This window comes from Tinamus guttatus, unplaced genomic scaffold (genome assembly GCF_059628265.1).
Source record: "Tinamus guttatus ecotype Peru unplaced genomic scaffold, ASM5962826v1 Tinamus_guttatus_pri_ptg000021l, whole genome shotgun sequence".
Lineage (NCBI taxonomy): Eukaryota > Metazoa > Chordata > Aves > Tinamiformes > Tinamidae > Tinamus > Tinamus guttatus.
Genome location: NW_028288555.1, coordinates 644,362 through 669,461, shown reverse-complemented (window position 1 = coordinate 669,461; position 25,100 = coordinate 644,362). Strand labels below are relative to the sequence as shown.

At 38.4% G+C, this 25,100-nt stretch overlaps 1 protein-coding gene across 1 annotated transcript; it reads left to right on the top strand.

Moving 5' to 3' along the window:
• Positions 1-165: 165 nt before the first annotated feature.
• On the top strand, positions 166-19,528 carry KIF27 (kinesin family member 27). The gene is made up of 17 exons (XM_010219793.2): positions 166-475; positions 1,925-2,125; positions 3,314-4,284; positions 6,120-6,263; positions 8,439-8,645; positions 8,742-8,917; positions 9,286-9,419; positions 9,961-10,116; positions 11,104-11,309; positions 12,145-12,342; positions 12,700-12,813; positions 13,954-14,130; positions 14,208-14,423; positions 15,492-15,698; positions 16,548-16,746; positions 17,217-17,381; positions 19,005-19,528. Exons 1-17 carry the CDS (start codon positions 166-168, stop codon positions 19,430-19,432), a joined length of 4,209 nt encoding a protein of 1,402 aa, XP_010218095.2. The 3' UTR covers positions 19,433-19,528.
• Positions 19,529-25,100: the final 5,572 nt, after the last annotated feature.

Below are 25,100 nucleotides of genomic sequence, written 5' to 3'. Positions count from 1 at the left end.
TCATGTGTTCATGTATCTTTTAGAAAACTCTTCAACTTTGTATTTTGACAGGAAATTAATTTTTAACTCAGCTTTTTTTTTTTTTCTTTAGTTGCAGGCAATTGAGAATGAGGTGAAGACAGGAATCATAGGGTTCCCTGAATACAGAACAGAGGAGATCCAGAGATGGAGTCTGGTACAGAGGAGATTCCGGTTAAAGTTGCAGTACGGATCAGGCCTCTGCTTTCCAAGGAAGTTCTTCATAACCATCAAGTGTGTGTGAGGCTAGTCCCAAATACACAACAAATTATCATCGGAAAAGATCGTGCCTTCACTTTTGATTTTGTGTTTGGCAAAAATTCAACCCAAGAAGAAGTATATGCAACTTGTATTAAGCCTCTAGTAGTATCTTTGACTGAGGGTTATAATGCTACAGTATTTGCCTACGGACAGACAGGTTCTGGGAAGACTTACACCATTGGAGGAGGTCACATTGGTAGGTTGTAGAAAGTTTTATTTTGCTTTTGTGACTCTTTCACATTTTCTATTTTAGCATACAACTTTTTGCCAGCATGCCAGAGACCAACTTTGTATTTAAATTTCTTTTTTAAAAGTGGTTGTGTAAAACTTTTCTATTAACATGGTGTTTCCAGTTATTAATTCTCAAAAACCTGAGACTGGGCTACCCTGTCCTTAATATTTTCAAGAAAACCTCTTTAGCTTCTGCAAGTTTGTTTGTTTTTTTTCCTTGTCTTTTTACAGAGTTCCATGTTGCAAGTTTTGGATCCTTTTCCCAGTAATCTGTGGAAATATAATAATTTCTTCTGTGTAATTAGAGGGATAAGAAAGAGAAGAGCAGCAAGGCAAAGGCTAACTAGTTATTTCTTTTGGACATTTTGTTCTCCTCATAACAGTCTGTGTCACCATCTCTGTCACTTACCCAGAGCAATCCCCCACTTGCTTAACATTGCTGTAGACCGTGCATCATGGTAATTTTTGAAATGTCTGAAAATGATGTATTCTGACCCTGCAAAAAGGACCTGAAATGTTACTGTTAATTTGCTAGTGTTCTTTTGTTGTTGTTGTTGTTTTATTTTTCTCAACATGATTTTTACTAGTTTTTCTCTTAATGTTGTACCAAAAGAATAAATTCATATGTTAGTGCCATTTCCGTGCCAAGACAAATGGAAGGAGGCAATATTGTGTCAGTTTACATATCTTGATTTACCTGTGAGTCTGACTTCTGCTCCACTTGAAAATTTACTGATGGCTGTTAAAACTACCTAAATATTTTTCTTTTACAATAATTATTTGGCAGTGGATTCTGGTTTTTAGCGGTGTAACAAATAAGGATCTTGATTTTTAATGTCATTGTATTATATGTTATCTTGCCAAATCTAGCAATTTAAGTATCACCTCTACTGGTTGCTACTGATCTTATCTTGAATTAACAGAATATTAACATGTAATTCGCTTTAGGGTCTAGTGTCAAGGTAGGAATTCTCACAGGAATAAAACTGTAATAAATAAATGCTGGCTATAGATCTTGTCTCACCAAATTACTAATGATCTTTACTGTACTTAAGCGAAACTTGTAGTTTTCTAAACTTCTGTTTATTTGTTGCTATATATAATGAATTGGAATAAAGAATGTCCTCTGGGCACAACAGGGTTAAAGCAAATTCTATATTTTTCCTAATTTTGTTTTGAATCTAACATAAAGTTACTTAGCAGTTAAGTCTGAATCCTATTTGTGCGTGTAAACAAGCATTCTGATTCTCAGAAAAGCAAATACTTACATAAATACTGGAAACACCTAATGCTTGAGATTCCTTAGTGTATTGTATTGAGTAGTAAAGCTCACAGACTTCTCTCTCTCTTTAGCATTTGTAGTTAGTGTGTAGGGTGACTCCAGTCTTCTGTGACATCTTTGTTTATGTTTCAGCATCAATTGCAGAGAATGAAAAAGGCATAATCCCACGAGCTATTCAGGAGTTATTTCAACATATCTCTGAAAACGAAAACATTGATTTCAGTGTGAAAGTATCATATATAGAGGTTTACAAGGAAGAACTTCGAGATTTATTGGAGTTGGAGACCTCTGTAAAAGATTTACATATCCGAGAAGATGAAAAGGGAAATACAGGTAGGAAATCCACTCTACAACTCATGCATTTGGTTTCATTTTTATGTTCAAATGCAAATTATTCTTGCCTTCTCTTGAAAAGAACTTACTGAATATTAACACTGGAAACAAAGTTCTACTTTCAGAACATAATAAAGGTAGTTGAGGTGATTTCAAGCAGTTTTGTTTTTAGACAGTTGCAAATAATGCAGGTGTTGCAGTGGAAATGGTGGCAGATAAGGTTGCAATGCAGTTTTTCCAAATTCATCCTAAAAGCACAAGTAAATGTGATTATTCACTTGAATAAGTATTTCAAGATTGGATCTTTGCTTCTCATTTAAAATTTTTAATGGTTAAGCCATTTATAGTGTAAATATCTGCCCTCCCATTTCCAAAATGAACTGCTTGGGAGGCTACAGATTGACCTTCTGGAGAGCAGCTCTGCAGAGAGGGACCTGGGTGTCATGGTGGACGACAAGTTGACCATGAGGCAGCAGTGTGACCTCGTGGCCAAGAAGGCCAATGGAATCCTGGGGTGCATCAAGAAGAGCGTCTCCAGCAGGTTGAGGGAGGTGATCCTGCCCCTCTACTCAGCCCTGGTGAGACCGCATCTGGAGTATTGTGTCCAGTTCTGGGCTCCACAGTACAAGAGGGATGTGGAGCTGCTGGAGAGAGTCCAGCGCAGGGCTACAAGGATGATCAGGGGCCTGGAACATCTGCCCTATGAGGAGAGGCTGAGGGAGCTGGGCCTGTTCAGCCTGAAGAAGAGAAGGCTGAGAGGGGATCTAATCAGTGTCTACAAGTACCTCAAGGGAGGCAGTGAGGAGGATGGTGCTGGCCTCTTTTCAGTGGTGGTCACTGACAGAGCTAGAGGTAATGACCACAAACTGAAGCACCAAAAGTTCTACAGGAACTTAAGGAAAAAATCTTAATGGTGCGGGTGACAGAGCACTGGAACAGGCTGCCCAGAGAGGTTGTGGAGTCTCCTTCTCTGGAGATCTTCCAAACCCGCTTGGACGCAGTCCTGTGCCACGTGCTCTAGGTGACCCTGCGTGTGCAGGGGGGTTGGACTAGATGATCTCTAGAGGTCCCTTCCAACCTTAATGATTCTATGATTCTTGGTTGTGGATTGGCTATTCGTAATTGCTGTGAACTTTTACTATGAGTTTAAGATTACTATTCTTACTTTCTTTGGTTTGGTGTTTGAAGTTATTGTTGGAGCCAAAGAATACCAAGTTGAATGTGCAGATGAAGTGATCAGCCTATTGGAAGGTGGCAATGCAGCTCGTCACACAGGTACAACACAGATGAATGAGCACTCCAGTCGATCTCATGCCATTTTTACCATCAGCATTTGTCAGAAACAATCTGCAGAGTCTCAAAAAAATACCGATGCTGCACAAGATTCATCTTGGAAATCAGTCCAGATGATTGCTTCGAAGTTCCACTTTGTAGATTTGGCAGGATCAGAGCGTGTAACAAAGACTGGAAATACTGGTGAGCGATTCAAAGAATCCATTCAGATTAATAGTGGTTTGTTAGCCTTGGGAAATGTCATCAGTGCACTTGGAGATCCAAAGAGAAAAGGTGCACATATTCCATACAGGGATGCTAAAATCACCCGAATTCTGAAAGACTCCCTAGGAGGAAATGCCAAGACTGTCATGATAACATGTATAAGTCCATCTTCATCAGATTTTGACGAGTCTTTGAATTCTCTCAAATATGCCAACAGAGCCAAAAATATTAGAAATAAACCAGTTGTAAACTACAACCCTGATCAAGACCGAATTGATGAAATGGAACTTGAAATCAAATTACTTCGAGAAGCTTTGCAGAATCAGCAAGTTTGTAGTCTTGCTAATCAGAGTTCACATGACTTGAATCAAGAAAGGACTCGAATAAGTTCACTTGAAGAGCGGCTCAGCCAGCTTCAGGCCGAGTGCTTCCGTTACAGAAATTGCATAGATGGAGTCTTCCCATTCCTCGTTGGTTTGAAGAATGATGCCAGCTTAAAAAGAAGTCAGCAGGACAGGTTGCAGAGCTGGATCACCATGGTAGAGCAAGTAAGGAAGGAAGCACTTGCCGTGCCGCAGGTTGATACTGGGCCTGGGACCAACCACGAAGAGCCACACCACGTCACAATACTTCAGCTAAAGAGAGAGCTAAAGAAATGCCAGGTATCTGATTGTCTAAATAAGTAATATCACATGAAATGACTGTCTGCTAAAACTTAAATTTACACTTAAACTGTACAATCTTGTACAGTTATGCTTACCTGCTCCTGAGAGATAAATTTTTATTTGATAGGTGTAATTATAATTCAGATACCCTGCTTCTCTCACTGCACTTGCAACATATCTCTGCACTTGCAGATAATTTATGGGTTAAGTTCTTAGTACTGTGAAGTTGCAAGTATCTAATCTCTTGTTATTAAATCAGATTTTTTTAGCATATACTTTTCTTCAACAGTGTTCCTGCATTGTTTCTGCCAAGAACACCTTCCTTTTCGTTATTAAGCTTTAGCTTATCAGGTTTCCAATCCGTAAAGATTCCTGTTTCTTACCATTTTTCTAACTCTTGCTTCTGAGTTATTTATCAGCTTTCTGTTTTTTGGTGCCACCATGCTTCTTTCCAGTTTTCCATCTGAAGTGAGGATTTTAAAACAAGATATGGGATCCTCAGCATGCTGTTATCCCGTCAGGATCCTCTCATGCTGGTACCTCTGAAAAAGCTTTCTCAGTCAGCACATAACAGTTCCAGACCATACTCTTGGAGATGAGCCCTCAGCCTTCTCGAGCACCCTAACGTCTCCTCACAGAACTGAAGCGTGATCAGATACAACTTCTTCATGGTGGCATTCTCATAGGTGCTAAGGAAGTACACATCTAAAAGATGATCTTTAAAGATGATCTTTTTGAACAGATCTTATAAACTAATATGAGTCTGCTAGTTACAGAAGGAGCCCTTACCCTAACAAATTAGGAATTTGTAACATGAGCTTCATTTTGCAACCAAATTCTAATAAACATGTAGCTTGTTATCTGGCAATTACATATTTAAACTCTGCCTTTTCTTTAATTCTTTTTGAAAAATCTTTGCTTCATTCCTGTCACTCTAAATTTCCTGTTTCAGGCTTCCGGTTCCACAGTTGAAGAATGCCAGAACTGTGGTAAACAGAAAGGCCCCCTAGGTCAGTGCGCTATTAGCAACCAGGAGCAGGTGGTTAGGGGGAGACTGGAGCAGATGGAGGTATAGACTGATGAGCTGGGCTTACAGCCAGGACATCGGATTTTATAACAAGTAGTGTAAATGCAATGCATGTTTTGGGAGAAAGTGTCTTTTTCTCTAGCAAAAGTTAACTAAAAGATTTGGATGTGACAAGTGGTAAAGGTGAATTCACTGTCTTCATTTAAAGATCAGTAATGTGTACTGCATATATGATTGTAGCATGTAGTGTGCAGCTACATATGCTGCATACAAAAACAATACTTCCAAGCAGCTAACTGCCTAAGGTCAAAACCACCACCAACAACAGCAAAACAGTATGCTGCTTATGTTTGTATCATTGCATCTTACCTCACTCTGTCATCATGCTAACATCTGTGCAAAACTCTTTACTGCTAGTCTATAATTCCTCTTCAGCTCTGAATGATATTATGGGATGGGGGGAGGGGCAGGATATGGCTGCTAAGTTTAGTGTTGCATTGATACAATAGATACAATTTGATAAAATTGATACAATTGATACATAGACTTTGGAAAATGTTCTGCTGTCTGAAGAAGCATTGGGTTCTTGAAAGCATTCTTAGAAACTGTTAATCTTAACTTGAAGGAAAGGTGAGGTAAGCTGGTTGTATATTGTATCCAGCATTAGAATGCTATGAGATGATGCTTACACAGTTTGCATTTGACTCCTATGGGCTTTTTGTGGTCTCTTTATGGTCTTTAATTTTCCAAATTTAAGAATAGCACTGGCCCATCTTCCCACCTGATCTGCTCTTTTATTATCCAGCAGGCTCTAGTTATGGATGAAGAAGTATTTAGCCAGAAGGATCAGGAGCTGAGGGTATTGCAGAATCAAATAAAAACATTGATACAGGAAAATGAGGAACAACTGGATTCTTTAAAGCAAGCTCAAGAAACAAACAAATTACAGGTATTATTCCTCTGGTACATATCACTGTGGAAAGATGGTTCAAATGTGGATGAAGCAGGAGTTAATTCCTGATCCTTGTGTACTAGCCTAGCTGTGGCACGGTCTTCTTGTATGGCATTAGATAAATCATTAAACTTCTGTGTGCTTCCTAAAAACATAACATACACCCCCATTTGTGTGTTTTGTTTTAAAGCTGTTTGCAAGACTATCAATTAACTGAGATTTGAAATCCTCTGAGGGACTCTGAAGACAGAATATTTTAGAACACTAGAATACTTTAGTTGAGAGAGTCCATAGAAATATGTTTTGGTGTAGCAATAGTAAGTCCAAGAATAAAATTCTATTACCTTTTGACTTTATAAGGCAGAATTTCATGCTAAGTTTCAGAGCACTCACTATTATAGGAAGCTGAGCGACTTGGCGGAAATTGCTTGACTTTTACCTCTGTAGATCATTTACTTCCTTGTGGAATGGTGATGTGCAGTAAGTATTTAGTTTTCCAAGATGGTAAGTGGAGTAGCTGTTGTTTCCCTCTGATTATATGGATAGAAAGATGGATAGAGTATTGTCTTGTTCTTTTGAACAAAACAGCATAAATATGGCTGGCAAGTACTCTTCTCCTTATTTTATTTTTTTCTTTTCTTCTTTTTCCTCCTCTTTGCTGATATCTTGGGTAGAGTCATTGTTGAATAGCTGGTAAGTACGCTGGTCATTACATTTTTCTTCCCTCTGTCATTTTTTTTATTTTCTGTCATCTCTGGCTAGTTTTGTTTTGTTTTCCTGTACAATACAGTGTCAGCTTGCTACACTAAAATAATGCTTTTGGTTTATATCTAGAAATATACAAGGTTGAAGTAATGGAGAGAAACAATCGCATAGTGAGTAAAAGGCTTGCCAAAAGTCACAGTCAGCTCAATATTAGAGACAGGAGAGGAGCTTGAAACCTCTCGGGCTTGTACTTAAGTATAGTACTTAATCCACTGATCCGACCATTTTATTTAAAAACGTAAATGAAAATAAGTAGGATAATTAAAAGTAAATGTTTGTGTCAAATAGTTTGAAGTGGCATTCAGAGAAATAGATAATTTGCTGGTGCATGATATGGTCAAAATCATAAAAGTAGGATCTGCTAGGTATTAAATAGTTACATGTTATATGACTGCTGTTCTACTATGGGGTCGTTCATGCAAACATGGTGGGGACAAAAGAGTTGAAGGAATCCACTGAAGGGTGGATATTGTCTTCCATACATATATGTCGCATTCCAACAAAATGTTAGTTTTCAAGGCATTGTCTAACTGCTCAGGAAGAACATGCATTCTCAGAAAAGCAGATGTAAAGGATGAATGGAAAATATTTGAAAGATATATCTTTGACATATGCAAAATATGTTTCATTAGATGCTTTCAGTTGATTGTCACAGCTGTCTTTTTATATTTTCTGCTATCAGTAGGCTATATTTTAGAGGTACTCTGGAAAGAAGTGAAGGTAATATACAGGTTTGAAAATGGTTACAATCTTGGTGTTATAAATTGGTTTATAGAAGATACATAATTTTGAGCAGCATACAAAGACTGCTGTAGGAAGGGTAGAAAAATTCTTCAAACTAATATTGCTAACAAAGTTAAGGCTGGGTAGAAGAAGTAGTACCTACTACAAGGAATCGTGCAAATTGTGCAAATAGATCCATGTGCACACTAATGCAAAAATAATATTTAAAATGAGATTACTGAAAGAGTAATCCTGTATACAGGTTCGGTTATTTAGTCTCAGTCTGCGTGTTCTGTTTAAATGTTTTATGCTGAATTCTCATATTATTCTCCCCAAAACACACACAAGTAAAGCAAGCATGGGCTGATAAAGATGTCATTTGCTTCTCACTGGATGCCTAGATAAGCTGCATAAATTAATATAGGATAGGTTTTTCCAGAGGTGGAGGAAAAAAAATTAAAGCAAGGCTTCAAAATGTTTTGCTTAGCATTTGGGAGAGAGTCATTTTCATTTAGTTGCATAACATGTATGTTTGTGCACTGCAGAAAATATTAGAGTTGGTGAGCAATATACAAGATTCATGATCTTGGTAATTAATTTAGGAAAAATGAATGTGGAATGAATGTGATGGAGAGAGCTGATGATCAGCAACAGTTTTGTCTTCTGTTTTCTTTTTTCTTTGAGAATGAGAAAATTGTAGAACAGCAAATACTTATTGATCAGCTAAAACAAAAATTGGAGAAGTTTATGGCTATGAAAAGCTCTGACTTCCCGAGTGCTTGTGGAGATGGGCCCTCTGCCCCAACATCTGCGAGGAGACCATACAGCGTCCCGCTCACGAGGAGCCTGCTGCGCTCCCTTCACCCACCTTCAGGCACAGAGGCACGAAAGGTGAGGGCTGCTGCCCAGATACTGCATTTTTCTCCTTTACTTCATAATGCTGGTAGTAGAGATTTTCCCCATCATTTCTGGGGTGCTTTTTGGCAGGCATACAGCAGCCCCCCTGCCGACTCGCTGGCCCGGGTGCTGGCAGGATTCCGCGCTCGCAGCCAGATGATGCTGAGCTACATTGAAGATCAGGATGAAGTACTCCCCTGTCATCTGTCTGATCATAGTGATGGAGAGGAAGGAAAGACAGAGAGAGAAAAGAAAACCCCAATTAAGTAATTTTTTTGTTGTTCTTTAAAGATTTTTTTATACACATCTGTGTATCATTTACCTTAAGCTAAATGTATGGGACCAAATTGCCATGGTGCATTACAAGTATAGGAAACTGTATCAGTGACCTGTGTGTGAGGTGTTTTCTAACCATAATGATTCTATGATTCTAAATATTGCATGATGCTTCTTTTGGGGGAAGAATCTACCAACAAAATCTATGGAGCGGGGAGAGAAGGTAAAAATGCCCATGTGAGTTTTCTCACACACAAATTCTGCATTAATTTTGTTAAGTTCATGCAAAGCACGTGACCTTAAAGTAAAACAATCTCTGTGTTTTTTGGAGTGTACCATGTTTTCCATTCTTCCTTAGGCGTGCTATAAACCGTACGTGGACACGAAAACAGGCTTCTCTGTGCTTTCCCCTTAACCTAAGTGATACGAAGTGCCAAGTAGAGAAGTCTAGTTTTTACAACAAACCTGCATTAACAATTGACACGATCACAGGTAAAATTTGATTAGTTATGAGAGGAAAATATACTGTAATATCAGAACGTGCAAGAATATGATTATCATATTTAATTATTTTTTCCTAGCTAAGTATGGGTATTTAAAACATTCTTTTTTCGTAGATCACCTTGGATTTGAGATTTTTTTTTTCTTGAAACTGTATCAGTTATCTTAATGTTTAAAGAACATTGTTAGCTAGCAAGTGTTTCACAAATCAGAGATGTTTAGCACTTCTTGCAGGAAAAAAAAATAGTATTATTTTACCAGATATGTACTGAAATTATTTAATTAATATTTTTCCTCATACTCTGGGTCTTGGAATGCTAATGAATGTCATTGTTTTTTCCCTGTTTATAACTACTATCTTTTTTACAGATGGCAGGAAAAGATTCCTTGCACTACTCCCTCCTTTTGATTTTTTTTTCTTCTTCACTTCCCAGGCTAGAAATCTACAAACACAGTGTTCCTGAGCACTATCCTTTGGATACAGAGTGTATTCCAGATATTCCTTCTCATTATTGCCATGTTTTCTTTCAAGGTGAAGAGATAGACAGCCTCCGGAAGAGTCATGTTTTTAACATGCAAAAGCTAAAGGTTTCAGAATTGAGACTCACAGAGGCCAAGCAAAAAATGAGAGAACTTGCACTTAACATCAAAATGAAGGAGGAACTTATTAAGGAACTAATAAAAACAGGTAACTGGCTACTTGAAGACACATTCAAATTCAGAAGTCTTCTAGTAACCTACATATTCATATTTTTTATGAATTATTTGATGTGATAGTACGGGTTACTGTGAAATGATGTCAGTAGGGGCTACTGTGCAATGATGTGCAGATGTTTGTTTTTTGTATGCTTTATTCATTATTTCTTTCTTTCCACCAGTTTTGTACTTTTTATTGCGTGCTTAGTGCTGCAGGCTTTTCCATCAACATGGATCTATCACATGGTGTCTGGGATAGGAGGCAACATACAACACTGTGCTGGGAATGTACATATTTCCTGCACTGAAGTAGAGAAACAGTAATCAAGAGCTAATGAGGGCAAAGGCCAGTGTCCCTTTAGTCTATGTCCCTAACACACTTACCTTCTGGCAGATATCAAAATCTGTTTTATGATGATGGTAAGGACCTCTATGCTCAGCTCCTGCAATTACTCTTTTCTCCTATGCACACACTGTCTCAGCACTGAGAAATATTCTGTACCCCATAAATCTAATTGTGAGAAAAACTGTCCAAAATAGACAAGTCATAGAGTGGAAATACGATCAAAAGTTGTTCACAGATTATATATCTGGAAGTTGAGTAATAAAGAAATAGCATATCCTTCTGGGAAGAAAAGAAAAAAAAAGTATTTATGAAATATAGAAAAGACATTTTGACAAAGATTGCAATGGGTAGAAGGATTTCATTTTATTTGGTACTCTAAATATCAGATGACACACAAAGAATTCAGTTTTAGACCCCTTCCTTTATCTTTATTTCAGAGTTAGACTTGCAGATGGAAGCTTTCAGAAAAGGAATTATATGTTCCTTTACAGTTGGAAAATGTCTTAGAAATTGTTGTTTAAAGCAGAATGAAATAGGTAATAATTCAACTCCCTAATTATTACATTTCAATTGATTATACTTGATTATTCTGCTGCACCTATTTCTAAACTGTTTGGTTATGATGTCTTTAAGGTAAGGATGCTCAGTCTGTAAGCAGGCAATATTCTTTGAAAATAGCAAAACTGGAGCAAGAATCTGAGCAGGCCAAAATGGAACTTGCTGAAACACAAAAGCAGCTTCAGGAATTGGAGAGTAAGGAGCTGAGAGGCATTGCTGAGAAAGCTAAGTTGCAGAAGGAGTTTCGGAAGAAAATGGATGCAGCTAAGTTGAAAGTGCAGGTATTTTTGACCTTACCGTTAGGATTTGCAAATCCTTGTCCTACGAGGAAATTTGAAATCTTAACATTCACCCTATAAAAACCACATTAGTTTTATACAATTGAAAATGATTGGACTGTAGTATCACTACACTACTTAGCATCACTGTGCTCACAGTGCTTTTTAAAATATATGTGGTTAGATACATGCAGTATTTTCTTGTTAGCTAAGCAACCAAGAAAGAGTGAATGGCATGAGATTCTCATAAATTATAATATAAAGAAGAACCTACACAATGAGACTGTGTCAAGTTTTTTTTTGTCCTTTCATCACCTGTCATAAAAAAAAAAAAGTCATTTTAGGGACTTACTACATAAACTGCATCTCTAAGCAAATTTCCAAGATATTCATGATAATATTTTTGAAAGAGCTGGGTCAACACAGTCATTCTGTGTGTTGCTAATGCAATGCATCATGCTCTGCTTCACCTAAATTTGAGTTCTGGTGTGAGGCCACCTTAGGTGCTCTGTGTTTCGCTTGCAGAATGGCAAGCCTGTGGTAGCACATACGAGGAAAGCTAGTTGGCTTATTGGTTTCTGCAGTGGCAAGAACATCCCGGCTCCGTTATGTCTCTGTGTGACATGTTCCAAAGCTATGAATTCTGGAAGATTTTCCCATCTTGGTGTAAGGGCAGGCTCAGAGTGTATCTAGGCCTTGAGATTAATTCTGCCTATACCAACTTTACCAGGTGATTCAGAAGCTATAGAAATAATTTGTGATTATTTGGGCAAAAATTAGTAAGCCTTGCTGACTCTAAGATTTCAATGAAATGAAGAATTTTGCCATGAACTTTCAGACCTTACAGAAGAAGAAGCAGGACACCAAAACGCTGGTTTCACTATCTAACCAAAGTGAGAGGCGAGCAACAGAACTTGAGCAGAATGTGGCTCAGATGAAGCATCAGCAGACTCAGCTACAGAAAAGACTGCGTGAGGAGACTGAAAAAAAGAAGGTCCTAGAGGCAGAAATTCAGCGGGACCAACAACAAATTAAAGTGAGATTCTTTTTATTGTTTTAGGATAGATAATGAAGTCAGCCAATTTTGCTTCTGTCTTCCCAAAGACAATGATATATGCTGCCAGACTTTCTATAGTAATGCCTTTCTTGAAAGTAGTAATGAAGTAATGTCTTTCTTGAAAAATATACTAAAGAAACTGCGCATAAATATTTACACATACATATTCTCTATGTGCCTTTCTCTTTCACCTTTTTCATCTTATTACTTGAATGTAGCCCTGAATCGCAATTCTGTTGATGAATTTTAAGGTCAGTATTTTAGGACTCTGACACTAAATAGGTGGGGGAAGTAAAAAAAAAAAAAAAGTCTAAGCCAGGATTTTTATTTTAATAGGACCTTCAGCTGAAGATGGAGCAGCAACAGAAGATTCTTAAACTTAAAGATGAAGAGATCGCAGCATTTAAAAAGAAGAAAAATACCTCGGCAGGAACTTTACAGAAGCTACAGGTAGCTAACCTATTCCAGATCTGTGAGGGTCCTGAAAAGGAAAAAGAGAAAGAAAAATCTTCCTCTGTCCCTAGTTTCTCCTGTGTTTGGAAGAAAATACCTCATGGTAGTTTTGTTTTCTTTTTGCTATAGCATAAACTGAGACTATGATCAAGCAGCTCTTGTACTCTTTCAGAATGAAGAGAAGAAGGCAGTAGTGTTTTTGATTGTCTTCATTGTCAAAGATGGCAGTTCAAAGGCCTGAGAATTCCATGGGTATTGCTGTCTGGTGGGTGTGAGGGAGATCTTGACATGATCCACTATACGTATTTTAAGTATCTTTCCTTTGGGGCTTTTGTTTTTTTCTTTCTCTTCACTGATATAAATATAAGGTTTTGTATTGATCATCCCTAACAGGGATGTGATGGAGTTAATCTACATTATTCTACTCTATATCACTTTGTGATAGTTAATCAACATTATTCCAAATCAGGATGTTGGAAAATGAGAGCTTCATGAATTATCCAGCATGTTTAAGACTGAAAAGAAAATGAAAAAGACAAAAAAGGCATTTTTAACTTAACCAACAAGTATCCACTGATAAACCAGAGAGTGAAAAGAATTTCCAGATCTCATTTTATTTCTTTCAGCATCACACTTTCTTGGCATTCTTTGTGGGTTTTTTGGGTTTTTTTTGGTTTTTTTTTTGTTTTTTTTTTCCTCACAAATAACTGATCTTGGACAACTACAATGCAGCAAGGCTGGGCTAGCAGAATTCTTGTGGTACCCTCCAAACTAGTTGCTATGAATATATGTATAGGACTCTATAGGTCCTGTATGTTATGTATGTATATAATGGTTATACGTATAACTATTCTTAGGAGAAGAATCTACCTCTTATTACAGGCATCTGATACAAATATTCCTGCAGAAGACATGGGGATGTAACACTCCTTAGTCTCCTTTCAAGTCAGTACAATTTCCTTATTATTCTGAATGAACCTTCTGTTGCAAAATCTGTGTTTGTTTGTTTTTTTTTAATATATATTCATAGAAATCCATTAATGTAGCAGAGGAAAAAAACATGATTATAAAATTCTGAACCCAGAAATGGTTATTAATTAATTATTAATGTTTTAATAATCTCTGTTTAAATTTTAGAAATTAGAAGATCAAAAGAAATGGCTGGATGAAGAAATGGAAAGAATTCTTCAGCAGCACCAACAGTTAACAGAACTAGAAGAAGATTTAAAGAAAAGAGAAGCCATTGTAACCAAGAAGGAAGCATTATTACAAGAGAAAAGCCAGCTTGAAATCAAGAAATTAAGATCTAGCCAGGTGATCTAAGAAACAATATGAAAGTTTAAATTAAAACTTTAAATTTATTTATTTATTTATTTATTTATTTATTGTAGGCTTTAAACAAAGATAGTGTGAAATTATCTACTCGATTAAGTATGCTGGATCAAGAACTGAGTGATAAAGGTATGCAGCTTCAGGACAGCACTACTGAAGATAAGGAAGACATTTTGGAAAAAATTCAGGTTTTACAGAAGGAAAGAGACCAGCTGCTCAGGAGAAGAAACAGTGTCGATGAGAAGCTGAAAGATGGTAAAGTGTTATCAGCTGAAGTAAGCAAGCACCTTTGAGATAAATATGGCTTTTATGTAGTGTTGTATAATAAAGCATTCTAATCATAACCTAAATGGACTTAAAAGTTAGATAAACTAGAAAAAAGAAACTGGGATTGCAGTTTTTTAAAACAATGTCAGAATACTGCAATGAGAGCAGTACTTATGTGCTGGCTAACAAAATTTATATTCCAAGGGACTTAGTTTAGTGTGTTGGTCGGCAAACTCTACTACCTCCAAGGACCATATAAATAGAAATAAGGAAACTGGAGATCAGTTTATCCTAAAGGGCTATTTTTGTATCAGGACACATTGTACTAATGTGTGTTCTAACAGTAATGCCCCTTGGGTTTTATTGTTTTTTTTTTTTTTTTTCATAGGATTTTGTGAAAAAACAACCTTAACTTGAACATTTTTACAGTGAATGGAAAAAAAAAAAAAAGACATACTGTCTGAACAGTCCACTTCTTACTTGATTAGTATAGTTAAGTTAAAAGTGTAATAATTTCATACAGAATGCACAGATTCTTTCTAGGTCTTGAGAAACAGTGTAAGGATGGGCTAAGCTGGTCAAATAGTCTGCAGGTGCCAAAAAGACTCTTTCTTGCTTCTCTTCTCAGAGCTCTCTACAGTGCCCCAAGCCACACATTTCTGCCATTTCCCTGCATAAGATACAGTCACTAAGCTGATAAGGTTACTGATCTTATTAATTCATTAATCCTGCAGAAACCTACCACAATGAAAAAAACACGTAGTAGAAGTTGAACTGTGGGAAGTTGAGGGAAGATGAGGGAAGGATAGAATGGAAAGTACAGCTTCTACTTTTGTGGCAATGAACTGTTTGATTGATATCTGTAAAATGGGACTCTACTGTGTGAAGGCAATAAAAAAGGACTCCAGATTTGTATTCTTCCTCTTACTTCTCCCATTCCAGTGTCTCTGCTGTTACCCATTGCCTTGCTCTTCAGAGTAGTTTCACTCTGCAGAATTAAGTTAAATCATGTCTTGCATATAACAATATTGATTTTGCACATTTTTTTTAATCTCACCTTTTTTGCATCTATGTAGGAAGAGCATGTTCTTTTCCAGCTGGAAGAAGGAATTGAAGCCTTGGAGGCTGCCATTGATTACAAGAATGAAAGTATTCAGAGTCGCCAGCACTTACTCAGGTCCTCTTCTCAGATTCTCTCACAGAGCGAGGATAACATAATAGGAAAGCTAGCTCCCCTGTCTGCTGCTGAGCTCAGAGCTATCCTATTGAAATATTTCAACAAGGTTTGTTGAAACTTACAAACTTACAAATAGTAATTTTGTCCTATTGCTTAGTGTCATTCTGGATAATGAAAGGATGTGGTACCAATTAGTGAAGGTAATTTAGCAGACTTTTGGTGATCCTTATTGTATGTTTCCTACTTAGGTTAAATTTGTATATCTTATTTTGATGTGAATAGCATATAGCGTGCTACTAATTTGGAGATTTCCTTGCTCTTTTTCAGTGTTCTGTGTTGCTACTGTTTGGAGCAGTAACATATTTAAATATGCTGCTAAACTGCAATCCTTTTAAAATTCGGGCTTCACACAGCCCAGGATAGTATGGTGGGTTTTTTTTTTGTTTTGTTTTGTTTTTTTTTTTTTTTAGCCCCTCTTCCTTTTCCCTCCCCACTCCAAATATAAAATCTTCTTGCAAATACTGCCTGTAGTATTTACTGCCTTCAGCCACATACTGAAGAACTGATCTGATCTCTGTAGACATAAAAACAAAAAGGCTTTTGTGACCTTGGGTGAACTTGGAGGATCTTGTGAACTAGCTGTCTGTACTATGCAAGTCTTAAGTTTCCAATAATTAGGATACTATTGTATCAGTTAAACTCTGAACATGGTATTAAAAACAACAGCAGCAGCACCGCACTAGTCCATGTTGTTAAAATACACCTGTAACAAAAGCTGTCTTAGGAAGTGTGAATTTACAGAAGAAACATCTGGTCCCAATCACTGCTTAAGGCTTTATAGAATTGTTGTTTTTTTTTTTTTTTTTTTTTTGTATGCATTCATGTATAAGCATGTATAAGTCTGAGTCTTAAGTAAAATGGCTTGATAAATCAAATGAAATATATTTTTGCTTAGATTGTTGGCCTACGTGAGTCTGAACGTAAATTACAACTGCAGACTGAAGAGCAAGAAATGAAAGTCATTGATCAAGAGAATGCAATACGTGAATTAGAATCTGCACTTGAACACATTAAGCTACAGTGTGACAGGCAATTGACCCTACAACACAAAGAACACGAGCAAAAGCTACAGTTAATACTGCATCATTTCAAAGGTGTTTGCTTCTGTGGGGGATTGTACAGCAAATATTATCTTTAGTTACTGCTGAGAAATAGTGCATTGTGCCTGGAAAAAAAGACACTTAATAATGCATGAAGTAGAGAGATACACTTTGTTACTAATTCTGAAGTCATATAGGGTGCTGAGGAACAGATACAAAGTGTCTGTACAAAAGGAATATTGGATGTTTTTAAAAACAGATTGGAAATGTCCTATTTTCATACTCATTTTGATGTTAGGTAAAAATTTGAAAGATAAAAAGTCCTGTTATCTTGATCTTATCAATATTAAAATGAACAAGCAGGGTAAAAAATGACTTTTTTGATCCTATGTCATAATAGTTAAAATGTACCTACAGTAAGCAAACTGGCAGCAAGATACAAACTGTCTCGTTTAGCAGCTTGATGTTTGGCAAACAAAAATTCAATGTACATTTAATTCTAAAACTAATTTTACTTGTCATAGAACAAGACGGTGAAGGTATTGCAGAAACCTTGAAAGGGTACGAAGTGAAAGTCCAACAACTAGAAAAAGACTTATTTTTCTATAAGAAAACCAGCAGAGACCTGAAGAAGAAATTGAAGGAGCTCACTGGAGATTCATCCCATGAATTATTGGCACCCACTAAATGTAAATATATTGTCTTAAAATACTTATGCAATTGTCAGGAGACTATGTGGGGTATGGTTATACATAGAATATACCAGATAGTTATAAAAAGTGAACTTTTAATTGTGCTATGTGTACTGGAAAGACTTAATTACATCTTCCCCCAGTTTCAAATAAAAGCATTTGTTTGTAGCGTCAGCTATCTCTGATACAGTATTCTTAAACTCTTTAAGTTCATGCTCTGTTTTCTTTGGATTTTAACATAATTCCAACAGTTACAATCCCCAAGCGTTAAGAGAAAGGCATTTTACTCTATGAAAGTCTCTGAATGACATTGTAGCTAACAAACAGCACTATAGCATGCCACTGTAGTGTTGGGCTGTTCAGACTCTCTTAGAGGTATGCTAGCAGTTTAAAAACAAAGTTAACTGCAAGTTGCTCTCAGCTCTTGATTTCAAAGAGGTTTCCCATTAGGAGATTGTCAGTGAAACATTCCACAGTTTTAGTGACTAAGAGTTTATTTATTTTCAAAGCTAAAAGAGAGGAATTAAGACAGCTGTACTAAAAACATACATTTTTTCCAATGCTATCATGTTCTTTGAAAGACCAGCAGTTGTTCTTTTCAGTTCTTATTTGCTGTCTGTCCTACTGGCAAAATTAAAGTAAATCTGCTCTGCTGAGGGGAGGACAAAGAAAAGTTCAACTTTTGTCCCTGCATTGCTTCTTGTGTCTCTAAGGGTCGCCACGACCACTGTGTGGTGCACAGTGAAGGCTTCTTGGCTTTGTGTTCCTCTGTGAGGCCCAGTGTAACTGGTTCTTCCTCCCCCCGGGTACTTCTGTTTCTCTCCACCTTGCCTTTGTACATGTAGGTGCTGACCTGGCACCTGCCCCTCCCAAGGTGTGCAAGGGCTCAGCCCTGGCCCTCTAGGCAGGGTGATGAGCCAAGAAGTTCATGACTATAAAGTAAGTACACTCTGAATATTCTAGATGTTGGATTCTAAGTGAGCGTGGGAAATAATATTCTGTGCCTAGTATACAAAGAAGCATGTAGTTCAGGACATGTTTCCCCATGGGAAAGTGCCCATTTTGGGGCAAAGTTAAAGGGAATAGATCCCTGTGCAATTCCACCTCTTTTTTTACAAGTGCATATTTTGTAGGAGTTACAATTTTACATCACTGCTTTCAGTTATAATCCTTTACATAATGCCTGAGTCATCCTTTCATGCAACAGAATAAAATATTTTTGACAATTGACTGCTGAGCTTTAATAAAAGTCCTACATGTACACTGAAGTCACACTTGCAGAACTGTGTGTTTTGCTTGCATCACTACATGCCTGCTTTTAAAGATATGAACAATTAAACTGGGTCTCTCAGTGTAAGTTTACTTACTAGGATATACTGTAAGTTAGAAGCGACCAGCCCAAGGAAAGAAACAACTAATTACCGTGACATTTTTGTAATGACAAACTTTTTAACAAGAATGAGAAAATGTGATTTTTTTTGACTACTTTAATGCCACCGCTTACTGAAATTGTAAAATTATGCTTACTCCCTAACTTTTTTTTTTTTTTTTTTTTTGAAGGCAGGTAATCACAGGAGTCATGACTCTTAGCTATTTATCATTTGGTGCATTTTGTTTTAGATGATGGTGTTGATAACAAAGCACCCAGCCAAGAAGAAGCAGAAGTTGTTTCTGAAGAGTTCAAGTGGGCCAGTAGTCAACTAGGGAAAATAAAAGAAACAGACAGAACAAATGCTCCACGAACACAGCTGAATTCATGCAAGCTTGGAGATCTTTCAGAAGCTGGATGGAACAAAATGTGTTCATCAAGCAGCAGTGATGTCAAAACAGGACCAGATGAAGCACAGCATTCAAAATCTCGTCCTCACCTTTCTGTCAACCCGAGGAGAGAGACCGTAACACAGTTTCAAGGAGTTACTCCAGTAAAACTGTCTCGCCGAGAGCTACGTCATATCCCTCCTTCTGAATTATCTTTGAGGCGCTCGGGACTTGGAGTTGGTGTCAGTTCTATTGCTCCAGACTCAATTGAAATGGAGAAAAAGTCCTAAGATAGAGTTACTCTTCATTGCATTTTTAATAGCACTTGCCACTTGAGCAATAGTATTAGATTTCTTTGTTCACGCTCCTGTTAATTAGCAGGCATGGATGAACGAGTAGATGTTCTTTATTTATTGTATATACTCTCAAGTGAATGTTTGCTGTGCTCACATGTCTGCTGTGAATCCAAGATGCATTTTAATTGGCAGAGGGTCTACCGGTGTGTCATACAAATGCCTTCTAATCCTAAGGAAATTGGTTGGGATGCTGTTTGCAGCAACTTCAAAAAAATGTGTGTGTTTTCCAAAATGTACACTGTGTAATTCAGGTTTCCTAGAATTTCATTTCACTTTATTGGATCAGAATTACAACAATTTATTTGCATGTATAGCTAAAATGTAGTTGTCAGACTGTCACTTAGTAATGACTGACTTCTATATATTTTTTTAATAATATATTTTATAGAAAACACGCCTGAGATCAAATTTGGTATGTGAAGCTAAACTTGTGCCTAAAAGTGAACATAAGGTTTTTTTTTCCTTTCTTTTTTAAGCTAGTATTTAATTACTGTTATTTAAGAGTCTTACTGTAAGAGCCAAAAGTCTTTTTTTTTAACAAAATAAATCTTTTGTGCAAAATAATTGTTACACCTTATTTGTGAAATTAGGGCATTTTTTTTTCTGTTTTGTTTTCTGGACTTTTCTGAGGGTAAGAATTGTACTTAGGCTACTCCAAATACAGGTCAAGTTCAGTATCTTTTAGGCAAGTTAGGTGGACTGATGTAATCTTTTCTTTGTGCTAGTTATTCATGTCTGTTTATTTAGAATAAGCACAAATTACTTTCCACGATTGAGTATCTGTTTCAGAGCAATAACTACATTATGTATCTCTTGGTTTACTGTTACATTGTTGTTGCTAATCAGTTCATCGTTAATCAGCATTTTTTTTTTGTAAGAGGACAGGGATTGCTGAGAAGGATAAGCTAATTAGTACTTGTACAAACTACAGAGCTACAAAGACAGAGCCCAGAACGTCCAAGCTTAAATAAGTTAGTTTAACATTCATCTTCTCCTTTGTCTCCTACGCAAAGAATGGCCTGATTTTTCCAAGAGATAATTAGATAATTGGCCCATTTGAAAGTCTTTTTTTTTTTTTTTTTTTAGTGGTGGACTAAACAGTCAGGTTTTAAAATAATGTCTTGGATTATGAGATGTACTTAGCAAAGTAAACTTTAATGTTATGAACTAAGACTACTTTCTGATATAATCTAGGCAAGGCCTTGTGTATACTAGAGTGTGTGGCTGTAGATTTGGAGGAACTGCCTTTTTCCATGCTGCAAGCACAGAGCAAATTTGTGAACATCAACATGATCTTGTTACAACATGATCAATGGGCCTGTTGTCCTGTGGAACACTGTAATGTTTTGACTAGACTACAAAATATTTTGTAGTCAGATTGTTAAACACCTTGCCTGTCAAACGATTTTATCTCTTATAACTGCACTTAATTGTTCCTGTTATTCAGCTGAAGTGTGAGACAACAATTTTAGGGTCTGTTTGAAGATTTTTTTTTACTGTGATGTAAGTAACAACTGTGAATTCTACTGAAATTAAGCTTACTTTTTAAAATATTATTGTATTTATTATTTGCTTAATGTTTGTAGTCAGAAAGCAATAAACAAATAAGTGTATTTTAGCATGTACTTCCATTATTTATTACATCTCAGTATTATGTGAAAGAATTGTTGAGGGCATTTCTTCAATATAATGATATGCATTTTCATATACCATATACTACTACATAAATAAACTTGTTCTTGCTTTGAAGTTTGCAGAAATTAAAATATTGCTCTTTACAGATAAAAAATTAAAATGTAGGCAAGAACAACTCAATTACTGGTAAATAACAGTTGATGTTCTGGAGTTTTCTGCAGCTGTAGAACTTCAGGTAAGTTATTCAAACATCAATAAAATAATGCATGTAGAATGAGAAATACTAGTGTGAAAAAGTGGGGTGTTTTTTGCATTTTACATTCGGTATACCACGCAGATCCATTTCCAGAAATAATTAAAATATCTTAAATGTTAAATAGGTAAGTATCTATATTTGTGATCTTTACAAAAGTGGCAAAACTGTTGACTATGAATGGGACCTAACAGTTTATGAACGTAAGCGGAACGGAGAGAGAATCCAGTGAGGCAGTGAAATAGGGATAATGAAAAACAACAATTTTCTGATTTACATAATATATAACTGACAGAACAAGTATCAGTATTTTACCTTCTCCTGTATACTGTCCATCTGTAGCTTCTCTTTTGCTAACTAAAACCAAGATTTTAAGCTTTTATTATCAGTCTGACCAGTGATTTTTTTTGACTAAATGATAAATGCCATAAATATAATACAACAGCTGCTATTCTACAGCAATTAGTAGCCTTGTTAACCCTACTTATTTAACCTTATTAACTTACTTAACCTTGTTAACCTTATTATTACTGGATTATAATCGTACAACACATGAATACTGCACCATCTGAAAGAACCAACGCCACAGTGGGGTTGGAGGTGTTAGCACTGATGACATGCAGTGCTCACCGGCATCACGGTGTCATTCACAGCTGGTTAAAAACGGCCAGGAATGAAGGAAGGAATGTGCTTCTGCTCTTCTCATGGTCTTCAGGCCACACTGACTTGAGCAATATTCTGACGCAGCTTGGAGGAAAAAAAGATACGTTCTATTAAATCTTAATAGCCATTTAGAAACTTACTAAAGGAGACGGGTTTAAAAATACACGAAGGGCAATCATTCACCCCATTTCTAACACTGGAGTCACGGCTGTGAGGTAAAGCTAAACCCTGCCTGCGCGTCGGGAACACTCCGCACTTCGCCCGAGGCGAGGGTCTCCTGAGGCCGTGAGCGATGGCCCCGGACGCTGCTGCGAGAAGCGGACGGGCTCAAGAGAAAACGCCTCGCAAGAGGCGGCGCGGGAGGCAAAGCCAGGGCCCGAAGGCCGGGGCCGGCGGGTTCCGGCTCCCCGCGAGCCCCCGGGGCGCCTCCCGGCCGGCCCGCGCCGGCGCCTCGACCCGCCACACGCGCCGGGCGCGCGAGCGGCGCCGCGCGGCACGCCGGGACGGGCCGCAGCGCCGCTGTGACGTGGGCGCCGCGCGCAGCCAACCCGCGCGCGAGGCGCCGCAGCGCCCCCCGCCGAGGCCGCGCCGCGCCGGCCGTTCGCCGCGACCGTTACAACGGCCCGCGCGGGGCAGCGGCCGGACCGCCGCCTCCCGCCGCCGCCCTCGCGTGAGTGCCCGCGGCGCCCGCGCGCTGCGTGCCCTGCCCTGCCCTGCCCTGCCCTGCCCTGCCCGCGCTGCCCCCCTCTGCGCTGCCCGTCGCGCGGCGGCGCCGGTGCCAGGCGGGGACGCGGCTCCGCGCTGCCCTGCGCTGGGTTACGCTGCCCTCCACTCCCGCGGCTGGGAGCGGGTGGCCGCGGCCTCTCCGATCGGGAAGGGGCTTCCCCCTTGCCGGGCCGGGGGGCGGCAGGTGCCGCGGCGGCGTTGCGCGGTCACCGGCGAGCGGGCAGCGCTCGGGCCGCGTTTAAAGCCCCGGGCAGCCGCCTCCCTCCCCGGCTGTGGGGACTTTGAGCCTCTCCGTCGTTCCGTGTTAACTTCCTCGCTCCGCGCCGAACTTCCCGCGCGCCGCTCAGTGCGTGCCAGGCGGCGCGGCTGCCTCCGCGCTCCGCAGGGCGGTGGCTTCGCGCCCGTGTGCGCGGGGGAGGCTCCCGCTCCGCACTGCGCCGCGGCGCCGCTTCTGCTGGGCTGGCAGCGCGAGGCGTTTCTGACCGTTCCTACCTTGCGTGGCGTGAGAGTGGCCCACGGCCGCTCTTGTTGGGGAGGAGCGGGGGGTGTCAGTGATTCTGGGGTTTTGGCTTGGTTTAATGCAACCTAATGGCTTATGACCAAATGACATAAGGTAAAGATGATTTAAAGTCAGACAGTTGGTCACACAGTCTGGGTGTTGAAATTTCCTGTAAATCTGTTTGATAAGGACAGGTAGATTGTGTTTGCTGTAAGAAATGTACAAACAGCCAAAGATCAATGTGTCAGGTGCAGAAACTGCTAGAGTCAATCAGGGTCAGTAGATAAGGGAGATGTTCCCTTTTGGTGTGTTTTCGTTTCTTTGTTTTTATTTTTAAGCCTTTTATGTATATGAGTGGTATTTCAGGTGTATGAATAAGTATTGAAATTTGTTGCAATGTGAAGTGGTCACTATGCGTAGAAGCATCTGTTATACATGGGCACCATTAGTTCTTTAAACAGATTTCGTGTAGGAACATGACCACATCCAGTTTTCCAAGTTTCTGAAAATCTGTTGGCAACTTCTTTGAAGACGGAAGTGTCAGCAGCTTGCGCTTTGGGCCTGTTTGCCTAGAGAAGGCGCAGCACCATGTGCAGAACCGGAGAGTTATTTCACAGGTTCCCCGGGGCTTGGGCTGGCGCGTCGTGGGGACTCCTGGTGCAGTGCAGTCCGCTTCCTCGTGCTCTTTGAGCATTCGCCAAGCAGCTAAATGCCAACTCATACATGTGCGCAAAGGGAAGCTCCTGGGGCTCAAAAAAAAAAAAAAAAAAAAAAAAAAAAAAAGTGAATATGTGTTAACTTCTGAGCATGTGTATTGGATGGTTTATAGAGGAGCATTTAAAAGTTCAGTATCTGAAAAGTTGTACTGCGTACAGCATGCGAGTTCCTGTGTTTATGTGATACAAAATCAAGTTGCCGTAGTGGCATGTGAATATGTTACTTTTATAACTGTAATGCTGTTACATCGTGTCTAAAATTAGATTGAACCTCTTCAGGACAGTGACCTATCTTATGTTTCTGAAACATACCCGGTATACATTAGGGGACTGAGGTTTAAAAAGACGCCTTTTTATTTCAGTCATGTCCCAGTTTGACTTTCTTACATGTCTGCTTTTACCAAGCAATATGTGCTTGCAGATCACTGTATTGTCATGCTAAAGTAATACATAAAATATATCATAAATGGAACTAACTTGGAATAAGTTATTGTTTTAGAATATGAAAAGAATCCATTTAAGGTTTAAGATTTGAAGATAACCCAATAATGTAGTGATCTAACATGATTACAGAGGATTATGACCTGTAGTAAAGCAGCAAAAAAATCATATTTGTGAAGATAACAAGTGATATTAAATCATCATCATGAATGATATGGTAGATATGTATAATTCTTATCTTATGCTGATGATATACAAATTTAAAGTGTATTTTGGTTTATGGAACTGTTCACAAAATCTTATAATTTAAAAAAAAATGCACATATATTTTAATTAATAGTCTGCTAGTGATCTGCAAAGCAGAAGGTTTTGAAACTAGGTCATAAATTGGTGCCACCTGTGTAAAAGTGCTATTGTGATGTTGCATTTTGAAGTCCCTTCTTCAGTGATCTGTTAGGGTAGATACTTTAGGGTAGATACCAGTGATCTTAAAGGGTAGATAATTTCTGGTTATATAAAAAAGACTCTTCTGTAAATGGTACATGCACAGCAGAAATAGGAACAACTTCAAAATATTAATTTCTCTTTTCTTTGAGGTACTAAAAAGCTGTCACTGGCTTTTTTGTTTCTTTTTACACCTCCTGGTGTTGTGTTTTTGTTTGTTTTTTC

Coding starts and splice junctions, on each gene's coding strand:
- KIF27 (XM_010219793.2), top strand. CDS start 166: ATGGAGTCTGGTACAGAGGAGATTCCGGTTAAAGTTGCAGTACGGATC. Junction 8,918..9,285: donor GAAAAGAAAACCCCAATTAA/GTAATTTTTTTG, acceptor ATTCTTCCTTAG/GCGTGCTATAAACCGTACGT. Junction 14,424..15,491: donor GTAAAGTGTTATCAGCTGAA/GTAAGCAAGCAC, acceptor GCATCTATGTAG/GAAGAGCATGTTCTTTTCCA.